Source organism: Canis aureus, chromosome 19, assembly GCF_053574225.1.
Source record: "Canis aureus isolate CA01 chromosome 19, VMU_Caureus_v.1.0, whole genome shotgun sequence".
NCBI lineage: Eukaryota > Metazoa > Chordata > Mammalia > Carnivora > Canidae > Canis > Canis aureus.
Genome location: NC_135629.1, coordinates 8,562,948 through 8,589,384, shown reverse-complemented (window position 1 = coordinate 8,589,384; position 26,437 = coordinate 8,562,948). Strand labels below are relative to the sequence as shown.

Genomic DNA, 26,437 nt, shown 5'->3' with positions numbered 1-26,437 from the left:
ACTGGGTGGCACCATCTACTTCTGCTAGTTTGGAGTACCTTACTCCCAATATATTACCTCCTTCATGTACATAGTGTAGACTTCAGCCAGCAAGTTCTAGAACCCAGTTTAAGTCCTCTCTTCCTCCACCAGCCCAGCACACCACCCAGGGTAGCTTACCTCCCTGAGCCTCCATCTGCTTCTCTGAAAATGGGATGGTAATAGTACCTAACTCTCAAGGGGGTCAGAGCTTTGGATGAGATGAGGCCTATGTGCTTTCCACGTGGTGAGTACTCAATATGTAGTAGCTAATTTTTAAAAGGAAGCTGTCATTCAGCTCTTTGAAAGCCTACCTGGATTCTTTTCAGCATTCTTAGAGAAGGCTCATTAACTAGTTCTGTTTGCCCCTTAGAGTGGATCTGAAGAACTCTCAGTGCATTTTCTTCACTTGATTGTTGTTTTGACATTTTCTGAGAACCTCCAAGGTGCTGGGCACCTTGTCAGTAGCCAGAAAGATCAGGGGGCTTCTATCTGTACCTAAAGAAGCATATAGCTTAGTAAGAGGAAGCTGGAAAGTAAAAATATAATAATAAAATAAAATGAGTGAAGTAAGTCAGTCGGAGAAGGACAAACATTTTATGTTCTCATTCATTTGGGGAATATAAATAATAGTGAAAGGGAATATAAGGGAAGGGAGAAGAAATGTGTGGGAAATATCAGAAAGGGAGACATAACGTAAAGACTGCTAACTCTGGGAAATGAACTAGGGGTGGTAGAAGGGGAGGAGGGCGGAGGGTGGGAGTGATTGGGTGACGGGCACTGGGGGTTATTCTGTATGTTGGTAAATTCAACACCAATAAAAAAAAAGGAAAGAAAAAATAATAAAAAGATTTTTTTGAAATATAAAGCAACATATTTGTAGGATAGCTGCCTTGAGCTTAGATGAGGAGGCCTGGATGCCTGGGCTTTGGGGAAGGCTTCATGGAGTTGCTGAGGCTTAGCTGGGTTTTGCAGGGTGAATAGAAGTTTATGTGTTTGCCAGTGTAGTGAGTGAAGAGCATGCCAGGTGGAGGAAATAGCACAGATAAGAACCCAGACACCTGAAGCTATATGTTGAGGTTTGTAGACTTTACCTGCAGTGCTACTACCTGTGGAGCCTGGGGAAGGGTGGAGGACTTTGCTGAAGAAGTAGACAGGACCAGAACATCTGGTCAGTCACAAGCCTCTATGAAGTACCTACCCTATGTCAGGTATCATCGTAGGTTCTGGGATACGGCATGAACAAAACAAAAGACTTGCCTGGTGGAGCTGACATCATAGATAGCCAAATAAGCAGAAAGTATTAGGTTAAGTCAGGATTGGTCTGCTGAAGAAACAGCAAGCAAAAGTGTCACAGGATCAGGGAAGGCCTCTTTAAGGAAGTGGCATTTGAGCTGGACCTGAGAGGAGTGAGGGAGGCAGCCTTGTGGATATTGGGGATGAGCCCTTGGGCCAAAGGAGTAGCAGGAGCCGTGACCCTGCAGTGGGAGAATGTTTGAAGTGTTTGGGGAAGAGCAGGCAGCCAGTGAGGCTGGAACCAAGTGCGAAGGACTTCGGTGTCTTTCCGAGGGCTGTATCCATGGAATAATAGGATCAGATCTGGGATTAAGACTGATCACCCACGCTGCCAGGTGGACACAGGAGGCAGGGGCCATGGGGGCGCTTTCTTGGTCCAGGCGCATGAAATTGAGGTTTCCGCCTGGAGAGAAGGCAGGTGGGGTTGGGAAGTAGTGTCCTGACCTGTCAGGGAAGATAGGTAGAAACAGTCTTGTGGGGATGATGGTAATTCTGCTTGGCCATGCCACGCCCCAAGAGAGTAAGAGAGCTTGCCCTTCTGATCCATTAATGCCTCCCACCTACCCACTGGCACTAAGATACTTACTACCCACACACATCCTTGGTGGGCTTTTCCTAATGGGGGCAGATGGGAGACTCTAAATTTGCCTGGACTCTCTCGGCTTTTACACAGCAGTGGAAGCCAAGTTAGCAATAACCCTGAGTGCTTGGCCAGCACATTTGCTTTGTCCCCATAATCCTACTTCTGGAACTTTATTCCACTGGGGTGACCACACTAGTTAGAAACAGCATGCCAACAGCAACACTGTGTTAATTTAAAAAAAAAAAGGACACATGTAAAATGTTCTAAAATATGATACTGATTAGATAAATTATGGTATATGTGCAAGAACTGCTAAAAAGGAATGAGCAGAAAATGTGTTGATGTGGAAAAAGATCTCTAAGGTAAAATGAAGTGGAAAAAGCACAGTGTAGAATGTTATATATAATATTATAATTAAAAAAATATATAGGGCAACCCGGGTGGCTCAGCATTTTAGCGCTGCCTTCAGCCCCGGGTGTGATCCTGGAGACCTGGTATCAAGTCCCACATTGGGCTCCCTGCATGGAGCCTGCTTCTCCCTCTGCCTGCATCTCTGCCTCTCTTTCTCTCTGTGTCTCTCATGAACAAATAAATAAAATCTTTAAATATATATATATATTTAAGTGTATGTGTATATATATATGTGTGTGTGTGTGTGTGTGTGTGTATATATATATATATATATATATATATATATATATATATGCCATATTCCCATAGAATGTTTCTGGAAGGGTACATAGGAAGCTATTGACTGTGGTGATCACTCAAGAGTGGGATGGGGGCAAGCAAGGGTGTAGACAAAGTTTTATTTTTTGTTTTATACTTTTTTGTACTATTTGAATTTAAAAAAATTAAAACCAGGAACATGATGATTTCATAATTTTTTTTTTAAATAGGAGCTTGAGGAGTTACTGAATATACTGTCATTTATTATAATGATTCCCTCCTGAGTGACAAATCCCAATTACAACCCTGGTTTTACCTTAATAGTCATTATTTATTTATCTTACAAATCATTTTTGTTAACATTATCTGATTTAATTTTATAGCAGCCCACTGAGATTGGCAGAAGAAAGAAAAAAATCTCCATTATTCCATTAAACATAATCTTGGAGAAGCTGAGGGTTTGCCCAGTTCATATAATAAAACTCAAAACTCTTGGCTCCCGCTGCCTCCCCTCCCCAGGCAACCCTGGTTTCTCCAAAGGGCCCTGCTCTGGGGTGTGTGTGGGAGGATGCTGCCTCCCCCTACATGTGCTTCCCCATGGACTGAGGAATTGCTGCTGAGTCCTCACCACCAGAGAGGTGTTGGGGGCCCAGAGTTAAGGAGAAGAGAAAAGGGGTCCTGCTGAGATGTACAAGGTTTTACCATACCAGCCTCAGTGGAAAGGAGCAGGCCTGGGCAAGCCCTTCTCAGCTCTCAAGAGATGCACCAAAGCAAATCCAGATCGGCATTTTGCGTCCTCTTTATCCTAATTATTTAATATTTCACTGATGGCAATAGTAGTGAATGTCATGATTCAGACACAACAGCTGCATAAATGTGATATGTTTGTGTATCACATATTAAATATGTGTTTTCATCAGTTCAGGCTGCTATAACAAAAATACCACAGGGCTGGGTGGTTTAAACATTTTATTTCTCACAGTCTCAGAGGCTGGAAGTCCAAGATCTAGGTGGTGACAGATTTGCTGTGTCATGAAAACTTATTTCCTAGTCATAGATGGCCGTCTTCTTGTGTGTCCTCATGTAGTGGAAGGGGCAGGGAACTCCCTGGAATCCCTTTTATGAGGATACTAGTCCTTTATTAGGATTCTATCCTCATGACCTAATCGCCTCCCATGGCCCCATCTCCTAATACCATCACCTTGGGGATTGGGATTTAATGTATGAACTTTGAGTCTGTTGTAGCATGTTCCTCCTGGACCCACCTCCTAAGAAAAAAACTATTAACAATTCAGAGTCTCTTCCTCCCAGTATTTTCCCATACATTTAGTATCATTCTTCTTAACTTTTCTTTTTGTCCTATTGATGGAAATGAGTTCCCAGTTTCAGGAATTAAATTCTATTAAAGGTCAACTGCATTTTACAGAAGTGGGTTCTCCAGTGGACACTTGGATTTCCCTTTTGTAAAAATAGTTCTTTGTTTTTTGCAGAAAACGTAGAAAGCATGTTTAAGTAAAAGAAGGAAAAAGAATACACATGAGAGGATTTCAATTTCCACACTGCTTAGGCTGAGAGGGATTACTTGTGGCTCCCTTATTTCCAGCAGGTAGGCCCTGGTAACCACCCCTGAAGCAGGACCTAGACCTCCCATTCAAGGAGCAGCATGCAGCACTTCCCCACTGCCAGTGATGGAGGCCCAAGGGAAAGGGTCCCCCTCACCCCTGTTGTGAGCTCTCTGCCCTCAGTTGTCAGCACTGGGGTACCTGCTTGCATAGAGCCCTCGCCACAAGAAGGACCATAGCTCAGAGTCCTGCTGATGATACAGATTGAACACAACTCTGAAAGCAGAGCTTAGGGTAGAAGCACTGCTTGTATACAGAATTACTGAAGTGCTCTTTGAAAGAACAGTGATGTGATATGGAGACACAGAGACCTGGGCTTTGGGGCCAGACAGCAAGAATTTGAATCCTGTTGCTGTCATGGATTAGCCTTGTGTTCATCACTTAAGTCTCTGCGATGCGCTTTCCTTGCCTGAAGAATGGGAGGAAGAGACAGTAATTGGGCTTAGTAAGTGCTGAAGAGCTATGATCTACTACTATTATCTTTTGTTGGTTGGTGGAGTAAAGATATTTGTATATAAAATCAGCCACGAGTGTTTTTGTTTTCACAAACACAAAAATCGCGGATGTCTTACACTAAATAATAGGGCGTAGCAGTGTACTGAACCAGAGGGGCTTTGTCTGAGGTTCCTTTTATGTCTTGTTGGGTAGAGCAAGGGAAGGGAAGCACTGCCTGTGTGCTGGCCCTGAACATGCCCTCTAACTGTGCTATTTCAATTTAATCCACCCACCCGGGGGATAAATGATATAGCATCCCTTAGGGGTCCTCATCCCACACAGGGGTTTCTGAGGCAGAGAGAAGTTAAGGGACTTGTCCAAATGGACCCTCAGCAAGCCAGAGCCAAACCTGGGCTGAGAGCAGACCTCTCCAATTCCACCTGCTTCCCTTCGCCCCTCCAGGTCCCTCCTGCCTGTGTCATTAATATGACAGCAGCTGCCTGTTTTATCCTGTGACAGAATGTGACTGGCATGTCCTTTCTCTCTGCAGGCTGGTGGACCTATGCTCTTGAAAGAATAGTTTTTTTTAGCAGAGGAGGAGATATAATTGATGGAGAGAGGGAGAAACTAATGGGGAATGAAGAGAAAGCTCTGGTACCCAGCAAAAACAAAATAGAACCACCTTTTGGGTTACATCTTTATTGGATTTCAAGAGATTCCCCTAGGAAAAGGCTTGAACCTTGGTTTTAGAAGAATAGTATGGTTTCCAGCTGAGCCAGGTATTGCATGTGACACTGGCAGACTCTGATCTGCTGTGATGACAGATGTAAATTGATGCTGGCCTCCTGGAGTATAGCTCATGGCCTTGTAGCTGGTGGCATAGGCGTTTAATTAAGACACAGGCTCAAAATAATGCATAAGAGGCTGTTACCAAATTTTAGTGCATTACCTCTATTCTAGATGATTCTTTAAAAAAGATTTTATTTGCTTATTTGACACAGAGAGAGAGACAGAGAGAGACAGACAAAATGTGTACATGCAGGGGAAGCAGCAGGCAGAGGGAGAGGGAGAGACTCATCTCTCACAGAACAGGGAGCCGAATATGGGGCTCGATCTCAGGACCCTGAGATCATGACCTGAGCCAAAGGCAGACGTTTAACCAACTAAGCCACCCAGGCACCTCTATTCTAGATGATTTTTAATGAAATTACAAGAAAATATTTGAAAGTCCCCAGATTTACACACACACACACACACACATACACACACTGTCTGCCCTACACTGCTCCTGGAAGGCATCCAGGATGTGGAAAAAGCACCAGAACTGGGGGATTGGACTCTTCCACTGACTGGTGGGGCCCCTGGGCATGTGATTTGGAACCTCTGTTCCCTCATTGGTGAAATGAGTATACCCCAACCCCTCAAGGTGTAAAGTGATGATGGTGGGTGGTAAGTAACTGGCCGGTGGTAGTGCCTCTCCCTCCTGTATCCAGCCTGCTGTCCCACCACCCTCCTCCCCAATAAGGTGACATTCAAAGGATAGAGATCTCCTGGTGGGATATACTGGAGCTGGGAACAGATCCCCACTCTCTGCCCTGATCTCCTCCTTCATCCAGGGCTTTTCCTGATGGCAGGTGTGCCTTTCCTGCTTGCTGTCCCTCCATGGCAAACAGTGGCTCTTTGCCAACCTTGACACAGAACATTCCAGAGGGGCCAGGGGTGGCAAAGATGGTCAGACTTCATCAGAGCTTTTGGTGGCTGGTGATGCAGAGGTGTGGTACTGTGGGAGCCCTAGGGGCAGGGCTGGAAAGGTTTGGGCAGCACTATAAGACCATGCTGAATCCTGGTGAGGAGGAGAAAGGCTCCAGAATTGGAGGGTCCTGGGACTCCAGCCTTGGGTGGCAGGGTCCTCTCTGCTACGTGGGATCCTTGTAACCCAGGTGAGGATGGGCTATGTTAAGAACCAGTGGGTTCCCAAAAGCTGTGGTAGCCTCTCTGTTGCTCAGCCTGCCCTTTCTGCACTTTGCCTCCTGACCTCCAGTACCTCTGTTCACATCCCTCCATGAGGCACAAAGTTTTGGGGCCCTTCCCTGAGTTTTGATGCTCTAATAGTCCCTTCTTCTAGACACACACACTCCTCTTTTCACTGCCTTCTACATCCCTAGATCTCACCCTCTTGCTAGGGGGACCAGAACAGGAGATTGGGATGTAAGTCCAAGGCTCTGCGACTCATCAGTCTGTGATCCAAGGAAAGGACAGTAATTACACGGAGCCTCCATTTCCTCAGGATGGCGAGAATAAAACAAGAGTGACAGTGCGCTGTTCCAGTGTGTTCTACATAATGCTAGGAAGTATTGCTCTGGAAAGGCAGAAATGTGGCAGAGGGTACTTCCTTCCTAACTTCTTAATAACCGAGTTATCATTTACATGCCATAGACTGCTCTCCTTTTGGTGTACAAGTCAGTGATTTTGAGTAATTGCCGATTGTGAGATCATCACAATACAGATTTAGGACATTTCCATCACCCTCTTCAGGGCTCTGGTACCCATTTACAGTTCATCTTCCTTCCCACCTCCAGGCAACCACTCCTCCCCTTTCCCTCCCTCTTGATTTGCCTAGTTAGGACTTTGCATATAAATGGAGTCATTCAGTGTGGGTCCTTTGTCACTGGCTTCCTTCACTCAGCATAGTGTTTTCAAGGTTCATCCCTGTTAAGACAGGTATCGCTACTCCATCCCTCTTTGTGGCTAAATCATTTCATGGATACACCACATTTTGTTTGTCTGTCAGTTGATGGATATTTGGGTGGCTTTCAGTTTTTGGTTGTTATGAATAACCTAGGGGTAGGATCTCTGAATTTTAGGTCTAGCTTTTTAAGAAACTGCCAAACCATTTTCCCATGTGGCTAAACCATTTTGCATTAGTACCAGAAATAGGTGATGTTCCATTTCTCCACATGCTTGAGGACACTTCTTAGTGTTATTTTGATTACTGCCATCCTAGCGGATGTGAAATAGTATCTCATTGTGGTTTTAATTTGCACTTTAATAGGAAACACTTCTGAATAAATTTGGGAAACATTGTACTAATCATAAAGGTATCTTTATTGCAGGACTTCTCAGAGCCTTTAATATTTTCATGATCATTGAGACTCTCAAAGAAGGGCTATAGTGTACATCATTTTCTCCAATGAGGGCCTGCTATGACCTGGGAACTCTGAGTGTCTTGAGGGATTAGTGTTCTTTGGAAAGCATTAGCCCAGGACAGGGGTCTAGAGACTACTTCTCCATCCAACTTTATTGCAAATAAAGTTTTATTGGAAGACAATCACACTCATTCATTTATAAATTGTGTATGGCTGCTTTCACATTTCAAGGACAGAGCTGCATAGTTGGGACAGTAACCATAGGGCTTGCAGAGCCTACAATATTTACTCTCTGGCCCTCTACAGAAAAAGTTTGTTGACCCCTATGTAGGACTTCCTGGTGCATACTAGATGCTCTCTTAACCTTTAGGTAAAAGGAGGGACTGACTCTAAGGACCGAGAAAGCACTTTGTGAGGCTTTGTCTTATTTGAGCTGGTGCTTAAAGGACAGGTGGAGTTTTTATAGCTTGGGTGAATTAAGAAAGACATTCCTGGCAGAGGGAACAACAGGAATGAATCCTTTAGTGAAGTCAGAGTGTGTTTGGGGGCTGGTGGGGACATCTGTGTGACCTAAGGGGATGTCTCAGGCCAACCTGGGTCCCTAGTTGTATTCCCTGAATGGCACAGTCCTGGCCCATCTTCTCCACAACCAGACAGTGAGTCCAAGCTCTAGAGTTGAACATCTTTCGCTTTAGGTTCTGCCTCCACCTCCCTGGGCATGTTAATTTGCCTAAGCCACAGTTTTCCTATGTGTAAATAACTGTCGCATTCCCCTTGGGAATAAGCATGAAAGAAATCGAAGCTATTATTAATGGTCCTTGTTATTATTATCTTTATATCCCTGGGTGGTAAGTTTTACTCATTGTTGTAGCTTTAGCCCTTAGGAGTTAGCACCTGATAACAACCTGCTGAGAGATTGAATGATGCAGAAACCTCCATTTCTTGACAAGGAGATTCCTCACCCTGAGCCTCCAGTGGGTTTTGGGACTTCTGCCAAGGGCCCAGAGAAGCAAGCCCCCATATGTGGGGAGAGCTGGGGGCCTGCACTTCTTCCTTCCCAGAGAAGTGACAGCGGAACTCTGAAGGCAGAGAGATTCTGGAGGGGGCAGGCAGGGAAGGCACATTTGTTTTGGTGATGGGCCCTTTTTTGTTTGCTTGTTGCTTGGGGAGACCAGAAAGGAAGACCAGCGAGGCTATTTATAGCCTGGCCCCTCAGTGCCAGTTTTTAGGGCGGTCTCTGCGTCCCTGGCACCGCTTCCTCCGTGGCAGGTTAAAGAAAGGTGATGTGTTTGCCCGCTCCAGCTCCGTGCTGGACATTAAGATGAGGCCTCCCGGCTGGCCAGCCATGCTGGGAGCTGTTCCCACAGGGCCTCTCCCAGGCTCTCTGCGGGTGGGGGAGAGGGGCCTGGCTGTCTGCTCCCTCTTTGCTTTCCTGGTTCGGACCACTCCTGGCTCTGGAAGCTAGGGAAGCCCCAGGTGTGAGGCTGTTTCCTTCTCTCTGGATTCAGCCTCTCTGTGTATGAGACACTGAGAGGGGAATGAGCCTGATGCCTGAGGACTGGATTTGGGATTCCAGCCATTTCCCTAGGACTGTGAAGGATGGAGGAAGGGCCTTGAGTGAGGTGCATCCTCTGCCTGGGTCAATTTCTGGCAAGGCAGCAGTAGGGGGAGGGGTGTGGGTACCAGAAGAACCTGATTTCAAGTCCTAATCTGGGCAAGATGCTTTACCTCACTTGGCCTCAGTTTCCCTGCCCACAAAATGGGTCTAATAATGCCCTCACAATGAGGACTGAATGTAGCAAGCTGTAAGGGTGTTAGTGGCACCTACCATGGTCCCCTCCATTGTCAGCTCCACCTAGTTCTTTCCTGACAGTCTCTTAATTAGGATGGTTACTTTCAAACTGGCCTCTTGATTTTCCCCAACTCTTTCTCTCTGTTCCTGTAGGAAATGACAACATCTCCACCTGCAGATTCTTTCTTCTCTCCTCCCTTACACGCCATGCTGTCCTGTGTTTGACACCCCCCTCACCTATTAACTATCCCATTTGTACCAACCTGAAAACAAAACAGGCAGAAGTAAAATTGCTTTTGTGCTCTGTGTGGCCCTTTTAGCTACCACAGCCTCTGATCCATGAGACCTAACCTTTCCCCAAGAGCCACCTCAATGGGGTCCCACTGCATGTCTGCTCCCTACCCACGGCTGCCTGAAGTCTGCCCCACAGGGATCGGCTCTCCTTGCCTCACCACACCTTCTGGTCCCAAATCCCGCAACACCATCCCTCATGCCAGGCTGCCCTGCAGCACTTGGCAGATAGGCGGCTTCCCCTTCTGAAATGCCCTCTGCCTCCAGGGATGCCAACTTCTCCTGTTGCTCCCCTGCCTTTCTGCTCACACTTGTGTCCCTCCTACAAGGGCTCCTCCCTTCCTCTCTCTGCCCTGTAAATGTTGGGGTTCTGGAAGCTCCTCTCCCTCTTCCAGGTCCTCTCCCTCCTCCTTCTCCTCCAGCTCTCCCCAGGCAGCCTCATGCTCTCCCAGCATACCTTGACAGTCTAGGTCTGAATCTCCTCCCTGCATCTCTTTTCTGAGCTTTACAGCAAGAGACCCAATTGCCTCTGGACATTGCAGCTTTCTGAGTGTCCTACAAGCACCTCAAAATCATCTTGTCTAAAAGGTTGATTCTTTACCACTTTCTCCTCCAACCTGCTTGACAATCACTCCTGCTCAGCTGAAGAACCCCCATCCATCCAGGTGTGAAGCTGGGTATCAGCTGAGACCCAGATTCCCTGCTACCCACCACCCCCAGGCAATCACCTTGTGCCTGTGCTATTTTCAAGCCCACTTGTTCCCCTCCAGGGCCATTCCCTTAACCTTGATCCAGACCCTCTCCCTTTAGTGTCCAAACTAAGGCAACCCTGCCCCATTCCACCCTTATTGTCCATTCTTCCTCCTGCAGCCAAAGAGAGTTTTCCAAAACATGTACATGATGGGGTTTCACTCCTATTTGAGATTCCACTAGGCTTCTGTTGCCCTCAGCTCCTCAGCAAGGCTCATAGTCTAGCCCTTGCTCACACCCAGCCCTGTTCTCACCCCTGCCTCTCACCCCAGCTTCTGCTACCCTGCCCTGATGTGCTGTGCTCTTCCCTGGCCTCACTGAGACTTTGTTCCAGCCTCTTGCACCTGGTGGCCTTTCTGCCCCAAATGCTCCCACCTCTTCTTTGCTAATTCTCCTCCTACCCTCCAGGACCCCCTGGCTCAGTCCCATTTTCACATCCACATCATGATACTGGCCATATCCCCAGTGAGTGTCCCTGCTTTTCTCTGTCCTTATCCTCTCCATGCCTGGTTCTGTTTTCTTGTCTGCTTTCCCCATTAGAACATGAGCTCTTGGGGGCACCTGGGTAGCTCGGTGGTTGAGTGACTGCCTTCGGCTCAGGTCGTAATCCCGGGTCCTGGGATCGAGTCCTGCATTGGGCTCCCATCAGGGAACCTGCTTCTCCCTCTGCCTATGTCTCTGCCTCTCTCTCTGTGCCTCTCATGAACAAATAAATAAAATCTTTTTTAAAAAAAGAACATGAGCTCTTTACAGATCCCCAAGTGTAACAGTGGCACACTAAAGATGCCTTGATAAGTGCTACTTGAATAAATTAATACATGTATGAAGGACATATGTTGTGTACTATTTACGTTATACACAAAGACATGTAACATAGCTTTGGGGCATGCATTTTCCAACAGCTTTAAGACAGGAAGGCAGCAATTTTAGTGTTACAGGGGAATCTAGGAGCTAGCATTGGGGCTGAATGTGTGGGCTTTGGAGTCAGGAGCCCTGAGTTCAAATCCCAGCTCTGCTCCTTGCTCCTGGTATGACTTTGGGAAATTATTTAATTTCTCAGCACCTAAGTTTCTCCATCTTTGAAATGAGGGTGATTGTACTTAACTTTAAGGATTGTGGGGAGGGTTAGATAATGCTTGAAAACCTATCAAAGGGAGATATTGTCATTCCCATTTTATAGATGAAGAAGCTGAGAGTCAGATGTGATGTCCTTTACCCAAGGTTACACAGCTAGTAAGGAGCAGAGCTCGATTTAAACCCAGCCCATCTCTGTATGTGCCAAGGACTGGGGAAGCAGAGACATCATACCTCCAAGCTCTAAAATTTTAGTCTCTGAATAATAATATTCAGAAATATTCTGCATTTATGGCCTGAAAGAGATGCCTCATGAAGGATCAGCTTCCCTTCCTGGCTCATAGTAGGTGTTCAGTGTAACTCAAATAAATGCCTCCAAAGAGTTCCATCTAGTCTTCAACAATTCCCGTTCCCTGGACAGTGTCAGGAGGTCTGTTCCTTGGTCCTTTTTTTTTTGCCAGCGTTTGGCAGCAAACTCTTCCTTATTCAGACCTTTCTCCTGTCCCAGCACTTCTTGGGGGAGGGTCATTAAGAAAGCTTTTTCCCAGGAAGAGCTGTGCCTTCTCCAAGTCTCCGGAGTTGAGTGCCTCAGCCCCTGGACTCTCAAAGGCTGCCCTTGTGGGTTTCAAAACAACCCACAGCCCCACAGGCTGAGAACCTGGCCCCCGAGCCCCCTATCTTTAGAAACCTAAGGTCAAGTCAGCTCTGGTAAAACCTAAAGAAAATAATTTGAGGATGTTTTCAAATAGTGTCTGGTGGAACAAAAGGGCAATTCATCCTGCATAGCTTTTAGTAATCTGCTTCCCATTCTGGGAATTAGATTGTTCAATTAAGCGAGAGGGCGCCGAGGCAGGCTGCATGACTCAAAAGTTTGCAGCATCCAAAATGTGGAAGGAGAGGGGACCTGAGCCAGCTCCCTCCTGGCTGCTTTGCCCCCTTTGCTATCCTTCTACCCCCACCCCCCATGCTGTTTCCAGGTTTCAAACTCCGGTTCAGAAAACAACTACATCAACAAGAAGGCATGTGTGTATGTGCACCCCTGCTAGCTAGGGACCTCATGTAAGTGTTTCTTTAATGAAAAATTCAGAGCCTGGAGTGGACTGGGAAAAGCACACCATCTGCCCTGGCCCACTTTCTTTCCTGTGTGGACTTAGCCTTTCTCATTCACCAGCTGATGGGCATTCAGGATGCTATTGGGGGCAGTTTGCAAGGTGGTAGATATATGTCAGCTAGGAGACTCTTTATCTGGAAACCAGGTACTTGATGAGCACCCTGAGGTGCAGAATTTCAGGAGTCAGTGGGTGCATCACAGTATTTTGGGGGAGAGAAAGTCCAGCCTTTCAGTAGCTTCTCAAAGGATACCAGACGCTGTCCCCAGGTCCTCTTCAAAAATACTATTCAGGGATCCCTGGGTGGTGCAGCGGTTTGGCGCCTGCCTTTGGCCCAGGGCGTGATCCTGGAGACCCGGGATCGAATCCCACATCGGGCTCCCGGTGCATGGAGCCTGCTTCTCCCTCTGCCTGTGTCTCTGCCTCCCTCTCTCTCTCTCTGTAACTATCATAAATAAATAAAAAATAAAAAAAGCAGGCATCCTTAAAAAAAAAAATACTATTCAAACGGAGTTTGTAGGTCACTCTTTCATTGCCAGGAAACTCTACTTCTGTGGTGCTCAAGCCACATGCATAAAGCAGTCCTTGGGGAAATGTGGCATAATTAAGCTTCCAGGGAGTCATATGGAAAAAATACAGATTCAGTGGGTCTGGGACAGGGTGCAGGAATTTTTGTATTTTTATTGAGCACTCCCCAAAGACTATGCTCTGAGGCATGCTGCTCTGTTATGATAATAGTCTTAAAGGTTTTATTTAATGGCCTGTAGTTTTTAAAGGAATTAAAGCCAGAGGCTACTAAGATTTAAGAAACAAAACACAAAAAATGTTGCTGGGGCACCTGGGTGGCCTAGTTGGTTAAGCATCTGACTTTTGGTTTCTGCACAGGTCATGATCTCAGGGTCTTGAGATTGATCTGAGCACAGAGCCTATTTGAGATTTTCCCTCCCTCTCCCTCTGCCCTTCCTGTTCCTGTTCTCTCCACTCTCTCTAAAATAAAGAAATAAATCTTAAAAAACAAAAAACACTGTTCTAACTATGTGATTGTCTACTTCCTTAAATAACTTGGACTTTTTTTGGTCTGACTTATACTAGTAGAGGGCAAAAGTCATACATGCTTACCTTTTTGTCTGCAGTATTAATATAGTGCCTGGTACATAGTAGATGCTCAGTAAATGTGTATGTAAGTGGATTTTCCCACTTCTGGCTCTAGGTCTGAAAGCTGGCTTCCTTTCAAGTAAATCCACAGCCCAATTTTGTTTGGGGGCCTGCCTGATTTCTCCAGCAGGGACTGGGGCCGGAGGGAGCCTGTAGACCAGTGCTAATTGGTGTCATTGGGTAATTAATGCAGAATCAGGCCCTGAGCAGATTCCCAGGGAGACAGACACTGAGGAAGGCTTTCATGCTTGGTGGGATGGGAGCTGCTTGCTCAAAGGACGTTCCCAGAGAGCTGAGACAACTGGCGTGGTCCAGCGGGGGTGGTTTGGCAGCCAGAATGGGGTTCGTGGAGCGAGTTTGGAGGGGGTTTGTGTTGGTGCCATGGTTCTGCACAATATGGAGCGTGGCGAGTTTGACTTTAAAGAAACACAAACCCCAGGCATGGGCTCTGGGAGCCAGGCCTGTGTCAACCCTGAAGAATTGATGGGTTCTAAAGGAAGACTGTGGCTGGCGGCATTGGCTCAGCATAGCCAGGGGTCCTCCCCCTCTTGTGGCCTGGGTCCTCTGGGATACCCCTACTCTCAGCATGCTATTCAAGGCTCCTGGGGATACTCCTCTGTTTTCCTTTTTTGCTTTTCCCTTTTGATCTCTGTGCTCCAGTATTCCCCAGGTAACCCATGCTCTGTTTTCTGGCTATCCCCTCTGTCTAAAACAGCCTTAACTCCCTCTCTCTCCTGACTAAATTCCATCATCCTTCAAAGTTTAACTCAAATATCACTTCTTCCAGAACGATTTCCCTGAATCTTCTACATCAGGATTGGTTGGGTTTTGCCATAATAAAACACTTCCAAAGATCTCAGTAGTTTAAAGCAATAGAGTTGCTTTCTTACTCACGCAACATCTTTGACAAAGGGCAGCAGGAGGGTTCATGTAGTCACTTGGGAACTCAGGCTTCTAGAGGCTTCATCTTGACATATTCCCTGTCATGACAACAACAGTAGGGAAAAGGAAACATGGCGAACCACACCACCTGGCTCTGGTGCCATTGGCCAAAGCAAGTTTGATGGCCACTATTTAGTTTGGCAGGCCAGGGATATATAATTTCACCTGCTGAAGGAGGGACCCCGCATCCGGGATGTGTATGGACAGTCCTTTAGTCTCCCGGCAACCTCAAGATAGACTAGATGCTTCTTGGTCTTTTCAAAGCCCCCACACTTCCTTTGCTGTAGTCTTTGCCACGCTCACCATAAACCATCTGCTAACTGTCCTGTCTTTTCCCCTTTGAGCGAATCCACAAAGACAGAGGGCTAGGTGTTACTCCTCTCTGGCGCCCTCATACCCAGCCCTGGGTTTGGCTCAGAAGAAGTGCTTGGCAAAGGGTGGAGGGCAGGTAAATGAATCAGTGGCCCATCCTGCCCTTCTATAGCACTAGCTTTGCCCAGGGTGGGGTCAGGGTGGGTCTCAAGCCCCTGTGACTCTCCCCCCTCCCCTCTGCAGGCGCCGGGTCTTGGCCATCTCAGATGGGATCGAGCACATTGGGAACCTCCGCTGGGAGCTGGCTTTGTGTCTCCTGGCAGCCTGGACCATCTGCTACTTCTGCATCTGGAAGGGGACCAAATCCACAGGAAAGGTAAGAGATGTATCATCAAGCAACTAGCCATGGGTAGGGGAGGATGTGAGGTGTCCTTGTATGAGATCACAGGTGACCCAGAGAACGCCAAGGAGTTCACATTGCAAAAGTCAGCTCTTCTGTTGGGAGTTAGGAGGAGCACTGGACTGGGAGTCCACTCTGGAGCCCACAGCTAGAATCCCAGTGTACTAATTCCTTGCCACACACCTCAGACCTATTCAGTTCTGCCTCCTGAGCCTCAGTTTGCTCATCTGTGCAATAACAAAGCCTGTCCTGTCTTATTGAGAGCTGTGCAAGGAAAGGAGAGGTAAAGTGCTTTGAAAACTGGAAGTACTAAACTATCACCATGTAGTTTTTGTGATGAAGACACATGCTCCAGGTATGTGTGAGGGCAGGAAATGCTGGCTGCCTACCCTGATAGGCCCCAAGACTTCACCCACCTGGAGTCTGTGGAGGGGAGGGCAGATGCTTCCATCTTGTCGCCTAGCTGTGCCATCTGTACCCCATAGCTCTGGGGCCTGTATCCCCTCAGGGAAGAGAAATGGGAGGAGGCAGCCAGCTCTCACCAGGCCTGGCTAAGAAGTTACTACAGACACCTGGCCAGAACCTAAAGCATGACCTCACCTATGGGCCAGGGAGGCTTGAAATGTTGGGGAGCATGGGGACATCTTTAGCACAGCCATCTATACCACAAGGATCAATACAGAGGTTATACATGTAGCTCATGGACAAAGGTAGCCCACTCACATGTTTTATTTAAGAAAAGGAAGTAAAGAATTAGATGCCAACATTTGAAAATCTGGAGATTAGATTTCATGTTGAAAAAGGAAATGTGATTCTGGTATCCTTTGGAAAGTTGAAAGGTGGGATGCCTGGGTGGGTCAGTGGTTGAGCATCTGCCTTTGACTCAGGTTGTGATCCCAGGGACCTGGGATCAAGTCCCACTTCAGGTTCCCCACAGAGAACCTGCTTCTCCCTTTGCCTATGTCTCTGTGTGTCATGAATAAATAAATAAAATCTTTAAAAAGAAAAAAAAAGTTGGAAGATTTGGCGATACTGGGCCTGCATACCTGCACAGCAGCATTTGGCTGAGCTGAGCAGCAACCACCTCCTTCTAGAGATACTCTGGTTGGCCACAGTCCCCACCATTCCCTATTGCCTTGACTATCTGGCTGAATATCAGTGCTAATAGTTTCCTCATTTGTGCTGTTCCATTTTTTTCTTGTGGGAAAGAGAACATGAAGCTTTTCTTATTTCTGGCTCACCAAGACCATGTCACTCCTTACCTGCCTGTTTCCAGTAGATATCACCTTCATTCTAAGCTGTTGGCTGGGTCGGGGCTAACAATCAACCTCTAAGGAAGTGGGAACTTAATAACTCTTAATAGCCATCCAAAAGATGGTTCCCTCAGCTCCCACAGGGGTAAGTGTTTGACAGGTGGACGGACCTGCTAGAGGGAACTTAGGAGAGCAGAAAACAGATACCAACAAGCCCCCATGCTATGGGGTACTAGAAAGGAATCATAATGTGCCTGGGGGATCAGAGAAAGATCCTGTCCTATTGGCCAAGATGATTTTGCTGATCCTTGCTTTCTCTAGTTTGTCTCATGAAAGCAATAGGATTTTTCCTGTTTTTCCAAATCTAAATCAGTGCATTATTGACATATTTCTTTAGAGTATATACACTTTACTCCTGTACCCCTCTTTGGTGCCTCTTCTGGCTAAAGAGGAGAATGACTTAGAGGGGTGAAGAACCAGAGTCTGTGATCTGGATTCACTTCTCAGGTCTGTCACTCATTAGCCATCACCTTAGCATGTCACTTAACTTCTGTGAGCCTCAGTTTCCTCTTCTGCAAAATAAGGATTGATATCAGGCTTGTCTTATGGGGTGGTTGCCAGAATGAGATGCAAGGATGCATGTTCAGTGCTTAGTAGAGTTTAATTAATAGCAAGTGCTGAATAATGGTGATCTTAAAAAGTCTTGTTGTAAAGATAAAATTTATTCATTTGAGAAGTAGTTTCTGGGTATACCTAGCATTATTCAGTGGCTATCCACAGATGGATAAAACACAGCCTCTACCCTACCTAGTCAACATATGTGAGAGTACTTTATGAACTGTAAACAGGAGGGATACTATTACTGCTTCTACCACAATTAGCACTTTCTTGGGAGTCAGTGCCAAGGCCAGTGGGTTTGGCTGGGTGACAGTTGTGTGTGGTCAGGTCAAGGTGTCAGTGCATGCGTGTGCTTGGGTTGTCCCATGTGCACATGTGGCCTTGAGTTCCTGGGCCCAGGACATAGGTCATAACAAAATTTCGGTCCTCTCAGCCCTCAGAGGGAAACTGAGTCCCATGATAGGGCCACTTGCCATTGGCTGGGCCATCGAGACCGTGTGTCGAGAATTCTCATGCAGGGACTGGGCTTCAAGAGAGGACCGGCAGGCTGCATTCTTGGAATTTTAAAAGAGGCATATGGGAAGGCATGGGAGAGAACATTCATCCACAGCCTTCTGCTCACTGCACACTCTGCCAGGCATTTTTCATTCACATTAGCACACAAAATCTACAACCTGGAGAAATATTACCTCTATTTTATAGATGGAGACCCAGAGGCTAAGAGGCTGAGAAGCCTGGGCTGAGTTACATGAAGACTTTGTGCCTCAACACTGACCCAGAGCTGCTCCCATCTTACCTGTACTTGGACTTGATCACATTTTAGAATGTTGTGATATTTTGAGTGATGTCCTTTCACACATTCTGCTTGAGCCTACTTATTCTTGTCTCTAGTAGACATGGTAATGATGGCAGTAGTAGCAGTGCTCGTAATAGTAATGGGTAATCATCATTGAGTGCTTCTCATGCCCACTCCATCCAAATCATGAAAAAACCCCAGGCGACAGGGACAATTGTTATCTCTGTTTCCTATAAGGAAACTGAAGCTTGTGGAAATAGGTAAGTAATTTGCTTAAGGACCCTCAGGTAGGAAACAGGCCCCAAGCCTGTGCTTTGGATGAATGTGCCGTCCTGCCTATCATGTGTGACATAGAGACAATGACAGTTTTTGATGGGCTGGTTATAAAGAGGCAGTTAATGAGATAGCTTAGCACATAGTGGATGCTCAGAGGTTGGTTGCAGCTGGATCTAGATTGTGCTTTTTCAGGAAAGTGCTGAAAACAGATGAACCAATTAAGCATTTTCCTAAAGACTCAGTTTTAGGAGCTTTTCTACCTGTTTCATACTAAAGACCAGGGCTAGCATCCAGGCTAGGATGTGGTTTTCCAGAGCTGTGTGATTTCTTGGAAATCATCTGGCCTACCCCCAACCCTTATTTTATCATTCAGGAAACTGAGGCTCAGAGAGCAGAAGGGATTTGTCCAAGATTGCACAGTAAGTGGTAGGTGTCAGCTCAGGAACTAGAGCCTGGTGGCCCAGCTCCTCAGCTATTTATAAATGATGAGGTTCTGACAGTTTCAGGGGACCAGCAGTCCCTGACTGGCACACGGTGTCTTCTCAGGAGAGGGGCTGATGCTTTTCTTACTGTTTATTGTTCGCCTCACCTTGGATATAAGCCGAGAGTCCAAAGGTTTTTCAGGTTCTGTACAAAAACAGCTAAAATTAAACACAGGTCATCTGAGTCTTCCAGAGTGGGCAGCTGCTGCCCCTGTCTCTGGCTGTGGGGCCCTGGCCAGAGCCACTTTCATGAGGCTGTCCAAGGAAGGAGAACCCTGTCTTTCTGCTCTTGGCCTGGCCACGGATAAGTCCCAGCCTGCTTCCCATACTCAGACCTCAACAGAAAATTCTGAAATTCCATTAACCTGAGAAAAGTTTCCTGGCCCCCTCTTATACCCAGGGTAAAAACTATAACCCCAGCTTTGACTTAATTCAACAAACTTGGCTCCTGCTCCTGGCAGCAGACACTGCAGGCCCAGCAGTTAGCAGGTAACCATCTAAGTGCAGATTTGGGATCAGGTCACAGATGAGTCTGTGATAAGGCCTCAGGTGAAGGCCCAGCTACACTCCAGCAGTTTAACAGTCAGCACATGGGCTCCTACTCTTGAGTCTGCACTGACATTAGCATTCCCCCCATGGACAGTCTCTGTGGATATCCTTCAGTACCATCCTCTCCTGCACCCCTTTCAAGTGCTTTACAGTCCTCTGATGTCACAGAGGCCAGCATTTAGGATCTCCCCAGGGTCAGAAGAATCTGCTCTGGGTTGGAGAGACACTAACTAGGTTCCAGCTTTAGTATGTAGCAAGGGGTCACATAACTGTTCTTTTTTTTTTTTTTTTTTTTAAGATTTTTATTTATTTATTCATGAAAGTCACAGAGAGAGAAAGAGAGAGAGAGAGGCAGAGACACAGGCAGAGGGAGAAGCAGGCTCCATGCAGGGAGCCCAATGTGGGACTCGATCCCGGGACTCCAGGATCACGCCCTGGGCTGAAGGCAGGTGCTAAAACACTGAGCTGCCCAGAGATTCCCCATAACTGTTCTTAATAAACATTTGTAGAATGAATGAACTCCACCTACACCTGGGGCTCCCTGCAAGGTGCTGGGGTACAGTAGAGAGGATGGTGGGCAACCTTGTCTCCATAGAGCATACAGCCTAGAGTATCAGTGTATTAGTGCTCACATTCACAATAGAACAGTTAGAGTATTATTGCTAGCATTCACAATAGAACAGTTAAGAGAATCAGATGCTACAAATGTGGGGATTCTAAAGGCTGAGAATTGGCTCTGAAATATTGGAATATAGGATGTCGGAACTGGGAGACATCTTGGTTTTTAAGTTCAAACCCTATTTTACAAATAAGGAAGTAGAGGCCCAGAGAAGTTGTGAGGTTTGCCCAAGGCCACTCAGTTTGGAAAGAGCAGAGTGGGAATAAAGCCCCGGTCTGTCTGCTGTCCCTAAGCCTAATCCTCATCTGCTCTCATGCCCCCCAGCTGGGAATTCATATGCAGGCTCAGTGTGAACACATTGATTGTAGTTCTAAGCACACAGTAGGTACTCAGAAAGCTATTTACTTCCCTACCACAGTGTAGTACAGTTTGAGCTCTGCACACTTACTTTTTTCTCTCTTTAGGCACTATTGGAAATTCTAGAAATCTGGGTTAGAAAAATAAATAAAAACTTTTCTCATTTATTTATTAAATTCTGCAAAGATGGAGGGTTCTAGGATACTTTCTTCAGGAAGACACATCCAGACTGTTTGTACCTTGTCATCTTCTGGATATCAATAGTTTTACTCTGGATAATTGAAATCAAGTGACCACAACATGGAGACATCTTTGTGATTTTCTGTCTCTTTGGTTTTATAGTTTGTTTTTAAAGACTATTTTTTAGAGCAGTTTTAGGTTCATAGCAAAATAGAGGCGGAAGTACAGAGATTTCCTATATATCCCCTGCTCCTACAATATGTATAACCTCCCTCTTTGATCAAAATCCCCCACCAGAGTTGGGCATTTGCTACAATTGATAAACCCACACTGGCACATCATCATCACCCAAAGTCCATAGTTTACATGAGGGTTCACTCTTGATGCTGTACATTCTGTGCATTTGGATGAATGTATAATGACATGTGTCCACCATTATAGTATCATACAGAATAGTCTCACTGCTCTAAAAATCCTTTGTGCTCCACCTTTTCGTCTCCCTCACACTCAGCTCCTGGCAACCACTCATCTTTTCACTGTCTCCATAGTTTCTACTTTTCCAGAATGTCATATCATTGGAACCATACAGTACGTGGCCTTTTCAGACTGGCTTCCTTCACTTAGTGACATGCATTAAGGTTCCTCCGTGTCGTTTGATGGCTTGAAAGTTCATTTCTTTTTAGCACTGAATAATATTGCATTGTCTGGATGGATGTACCATAATTTATCCATCCATTCACCTTTTTAAAAAATTGGCTTATTTGAGTATAGTTGACACATGTTACATTAGTTTCAAGCGTACAACATAGTGATTCAATATCTCTGTATGTTATGCTGTGTTCACATCTGGAGCTCCTGTCTGTCACCATAAAACACTGTTATAATTCAACTATTTTCCCAGTGCTTACCTTTCATTCCTGTGACTTACTTATTCCAACCTGTATCTGCCACTCTTCACCCATTTTGCCCATCCCCCTACCTTACCTCCCCTCTGGCAACCATCAGTTTGTGCTCTGTATTTATAGGTATGGTTCTATTTTTTGTTTATTCATTGTTTTGTTTTTTAGATTTCACATATAAGTAAAATCTTAGGGCATTTATCTTTCTCTGTCAGACTTACTAGCCTAATACACTCGAGGTCCATCCATGTTTTATATATATATATATATATATATATAAATTATACACACACACACACACACACACATACACCACAGCTTCTTTATCCATTCATCTATTGATAGACACTTAGGTTGCTTCTATATCTTAGCTATTATAAGTAATACTGAAATAAACAAGGGTGCATATCCATTCACCTATTGACATTTTGGGTACTTCTGAGTTTGGCAATTATTAATGAAGCTGTTATAAACATTTGTGTGCAGATTTTTGTGTGGACATAAGTTTTCAACTCGTTTGGATTAAATACCAAGGAGTGTGATTGCTAGATTGTATGGTGAGTTTCGTTTTGTTTTGTTTTTAAGATTTATTTATTTATTTATTTATTTGAGAGAGAGAGAGAGTGTGTGTGTGTGTGTGTGTGTGAATGCATGGGGTGGGTGAGGGGCAGAAGGAAAGGGAAAGAGAAACCCAAGCTGTCTCCACACCTAGCACAGAGCCTGATGCAGGGCTCAATCTCAAGATCACGACCTGAGCCAAAACCAAGAGTTGGATGCTTAACCGACTGTGCCACCCAGGCACTCCAATGAGGGTTTGTTTTGTAAGAAGCTGCCAAACTGTCTTCCAAAGTTGCTGTACCATTTTGCATTCCCACCAGCAGTGAATTACCGTTAATATTATTTTACATCCTCACCACCAATTGGTGCTGTGAGTGTTTTGGAATTTGGCTATTCTAATAGGTGTGTAGTGGTATCTCATTGTTTTAATTTTCATTTCTCTGATGACAGATGATGCAGAGCATATTTTTATATGCTTACTTGCCTTCTGTATATCTTCTTTGATTAGGTGTATGTTAAGGCCTTGGGCCCATTTTGTAATCAGGTTACTCTCTTATTGTTGACTTTAAGGGTTTTTTTTTGTGTGTGTATTTTAGTTAATAGTCCTTTATCAGATGTGTCTCTTGCACCTGTTTTCTTCCAGTCTTTGGTTTGTCGTCTCACTCTTCTTGATATGATCTTTGGCAGAACAGAAATTTTTCATTTTTCATTTTAATGAAATATATCTTACCAAATGTATCATGGATCCTGCCATTGGTGCTGTGTCTGAAAAATCATTGCCAGGGTCCCCAGATGGCTTAGTCAGTTAAATGTCTGACTCTCAATTTTGGCTCAGGTCATGATTTCAGGGTTGTGAGTTCAAGCCTGGCATTAGGCTCCACACTGGGCATGGAGCTTACTTAATATTCTCTCTCTTCCTCTGTCCCTTCCCTCAACCCTCCCTCTCTAAAAATAATAATAAAATTCATTGCCATATCCAAAGTTACCTAGGTTTTCTCCAGTTATCTTCCAAGAGCTTTATAGTTTTGTGTTTCATATTAGGTCTGTGATCATTTTGAGTTAATTTTTGTGAATGATGTAAATAAGGTCTGTGTCTAGATCTATTTATTTTTTACATGTAGATGTCCATTTGTTGAAAAGATCAACTTTCCTCTGGCCTTGTTTTTTTTTTGGTTTTTGTTTTATTATTCATCAGCCAAATTCATCTTGATCCATTCATTCCTCCCCTGGTCTCATAAACCTGAAATTGCCAGGTCATTTTTGATAACTTCTCCCTTTATATCTCATCCAGTTATTGACCAAGTCTCCTTTTGTAATATCCCTGGCAAACATCCTGTCCTCTCCATTTTTGTTGTCCATCTATCTACTCCCTCAGCTACACATGTAGCTCCCTAGTACCTTCAGAGTGAAAACTGCTCATAGAATTTCCCGTTTGTACAAACTTATTGCTGACATGCAGAACAATACAAATGAAATACAATGTTTTCTATGAAACAGCATTTTCAAATAAATTATCTGTGTTACTATCTTCATTCTATTTTATCAGATGACAGCATGTGAAGCAATGTCATGGTTTTGCAATATTTTCCCAATACCTCTATGCATATTTGTTGAAGATGAAAATATCTGGTCATTACTAGTTGTCCTTCTTTTGTAGCTTTGCTAAACCTTAGTCTAATTCAGGGATTAGCCAAATCAGGCCAATGGCCTGTTTTTGTAAATAAAGTTTTATTGGAACACAGCCACATCCATTCCTGTAAGCATTGTCTGTGGCTGCTCTTGTGCTACAAAAGCAGCAGAGTTGAATGGTTGTGACAGAGACTCTATGATCCGCAAAGCCTAAAATATTCATTCTCTGGTACAGAAAACATTTGTGGATCTGCAATCTATTTAACTCATGCAGACTCCTTGCCATTTAACGAGAAACTAACATAAAAAGCTGTCACCCAAAGCATGGCCCGTTTAAAACACTGCAAAACTACGATGATAATTGCAATGGAGAGCTCTTCTGAAAGATCCTTAAAATCTCACCCCAGGCTTCTTAGCCCCAAAATGTGCTATTTCTTGTATCCAAATGCTCACTTGCTATAGATGTTGCTCATTCACTCATTCATTCATCCAGTAAGTGTCTATTGCACACTTAACTGTGTGCTGGGTACCAGGCTGGGGCTCTTTTCAATGGTGAATGATCCAGACCATGGAGCTTATGGCCTGGTGGGGGAGATGGAGAATGAACAAGTCACACAAATTCTATGTGTAGAAGAAAAACAAACCTGGGAGAGGAAAGAATGAGGGCAGAGGAACCCCTCAGAGGAGTCAGAGAAGGGTTTTGTCAAGAAGAGTATCGCATCATCAAAGGGAAGGACAAGAAGGGATTGGCCAGGTGAGCAGCACATGTAAAATTCTCAAATGGAAAGGACCTGGCAAATGTACAGTCAAGCAAATTGGGGCCCACACAGAATCAGTGGTGGCAGGAGATGGGACAGAGGAGATTGGCAGTAGAAAGACCTCGTAGGCCGCAGGGAAAGGTCAGGATTTTATTCTGAGTGTGATGGAGAGCCCCTGAGAGTTCTTTTTTTTTTTTTTTTTTTCTTTTTCCCCTGAGAGTTCTTAAGCATGAGTAGTATAATATGACTTTCGTCCTTAAAAGCTATCTCTGGCTGCTTGTTGCAAATGGATGGGTGGGAGTCAGAGAGGCTACAAGGAGCCCTGTTAGCAGGTGACCAAGGTGGAGGTGACAGTGGAATAGAGAGAAGTGTCATGTTGGATGCCTTTGGGTATGGCATCCTTGTTCTGGGGCCAGAGGTGCACAGGGGTTCAAGACCTTGCAGTCCTTTGACTTTTGAATGGGCGTGGCTTGCCCCAGCCTCTGGCCTGGATACTCTGAGATACTCTGCCCTCCGAAGGCAGCTGTCCTGCCCACCGGATAGTCAGGGTGTCCCCTCATGCTGTCCCCCACTCCCTCCCCAGCTGGCTCCTGTTCTTTGCTCTCTCCTCTGCCCAATTTCTTCTTCTGTCCTCCTCCTCGGTGGATGATTTATGGATTTTTCCCCCTCGTTTCCTGGTCTCCAGGAGCAGAGGTTGGGAGGGGAGGGCACTGCAAAAAACAGTTCTGGTCCCTTCCCCGCCTCCTACTTACTATTGCCACTTTAAAGGAAGCTGCAGGATTAGCTGAGATTTTAAGAAAAATCCTGCCTTTTCACTGCTTTGGGGCTCTGTTTTTATTCTTTTCAGAGCTCCAGGACACCAAGGCAGGAGAAAAGAAAACACACACACACACACACACATAGACATACTCACACAGAAACAGCTGCAAATAGCCCTGAATTGATTTTTTTCCTTTCCCTTCCTTCATTCACCAGCAAGTAGAGGAATTGGAGGTGGCACAAGGACTCTTAAACAGCCCGTGTCATCTGCATGATGATAATAGGAAAGCAAATGCTTTAAGTGGCACTTTGTTTGATCCAGGCCTTGTTCTAAAGCCCTCACAACATTAACCCACTGAGTCCTCACAGCAACCCTCAGAGAAAGGTATAACTGTTACTCCCATTTTGCAGATGAGAAAACCAAAGATCACGGGGCTTAAGCTATGTGCCCTAAGATCTTGGGGGACCAGAGTGTATTGGGATAGAGAAGGAGCGGGGTGGGGCCCCTGGGCAGGTGAGGGCATCTACTCCAGGCAGCCTGCCCTAGAGCTGCCTCATGGAGGCACAGCCCAGAGGGGCCGTTGGAGGCTCCTCCCTGGAGTGTGTGCCTTTTTTCTCCATTGGCACCCCCCCACACCCCACAATCAAGGCGGTTTGGAACCGCCAGCAGGGAAAGGACCAGGAGCCCCACACAGAAAATTTATTCTTCAGGAGCACCCTATAAAGTGGCTAATGGATTCAATGAGGCATAAAGCAGGAGTAAAGGGGGCAGGGGAAATAAAAGGGAAAGATGTGTGAAAGGGAAGAGAACAGGCCCAGAGAGGGAACTGGGCAGCGCTGTCTCTCGGCCCTCAAGTGGCCTTTGTTGCAGCCCGAAGCAAGCGGGGACGGCGTTGGTGGCAGGGCTCTCCCAGTGGCCCGGCTGATGTCTGCATTCAGCGAGGAAACTAGAGCGCTCATGAGATGCATGCAGAGAGCCCAGGCGGCCCGCGCAGGGAGATCCCTGCCCTCAGGCCCCCAGAACCTGAGGACACCCGAAGCCACTGCCGAGGGGTTTTTGTGCCCAGTTGGGTGTGCTTCTCCCACAACTGTGGTTTGGGGAGAGCCATA

General features: G+C 45.7%; 1 protein-coding gene across 1 annotated transcript in view; it reads left to right on the top strand.

Annotated features, from left to right (window-relative positions):
- SLC6A11 (solute carrier family 6 member 11) overlaps positions 1-26,437 on the top strand; it is a 129,140-nt gene that overhangs the window by 13,146 nt on the left and 89,557 nt on the right. Inside the window, exon 5 of the mRNA XM_077857817.1 lies at positions 15,438-15,570. Within this exon, the coding sequence (XP_077713943.1) occupies positions 15,438-15,570 (133 nt within the window). The remainder of the gene's footprint in view (positions 1-15,437; positions 15,571-26,437) is intronic.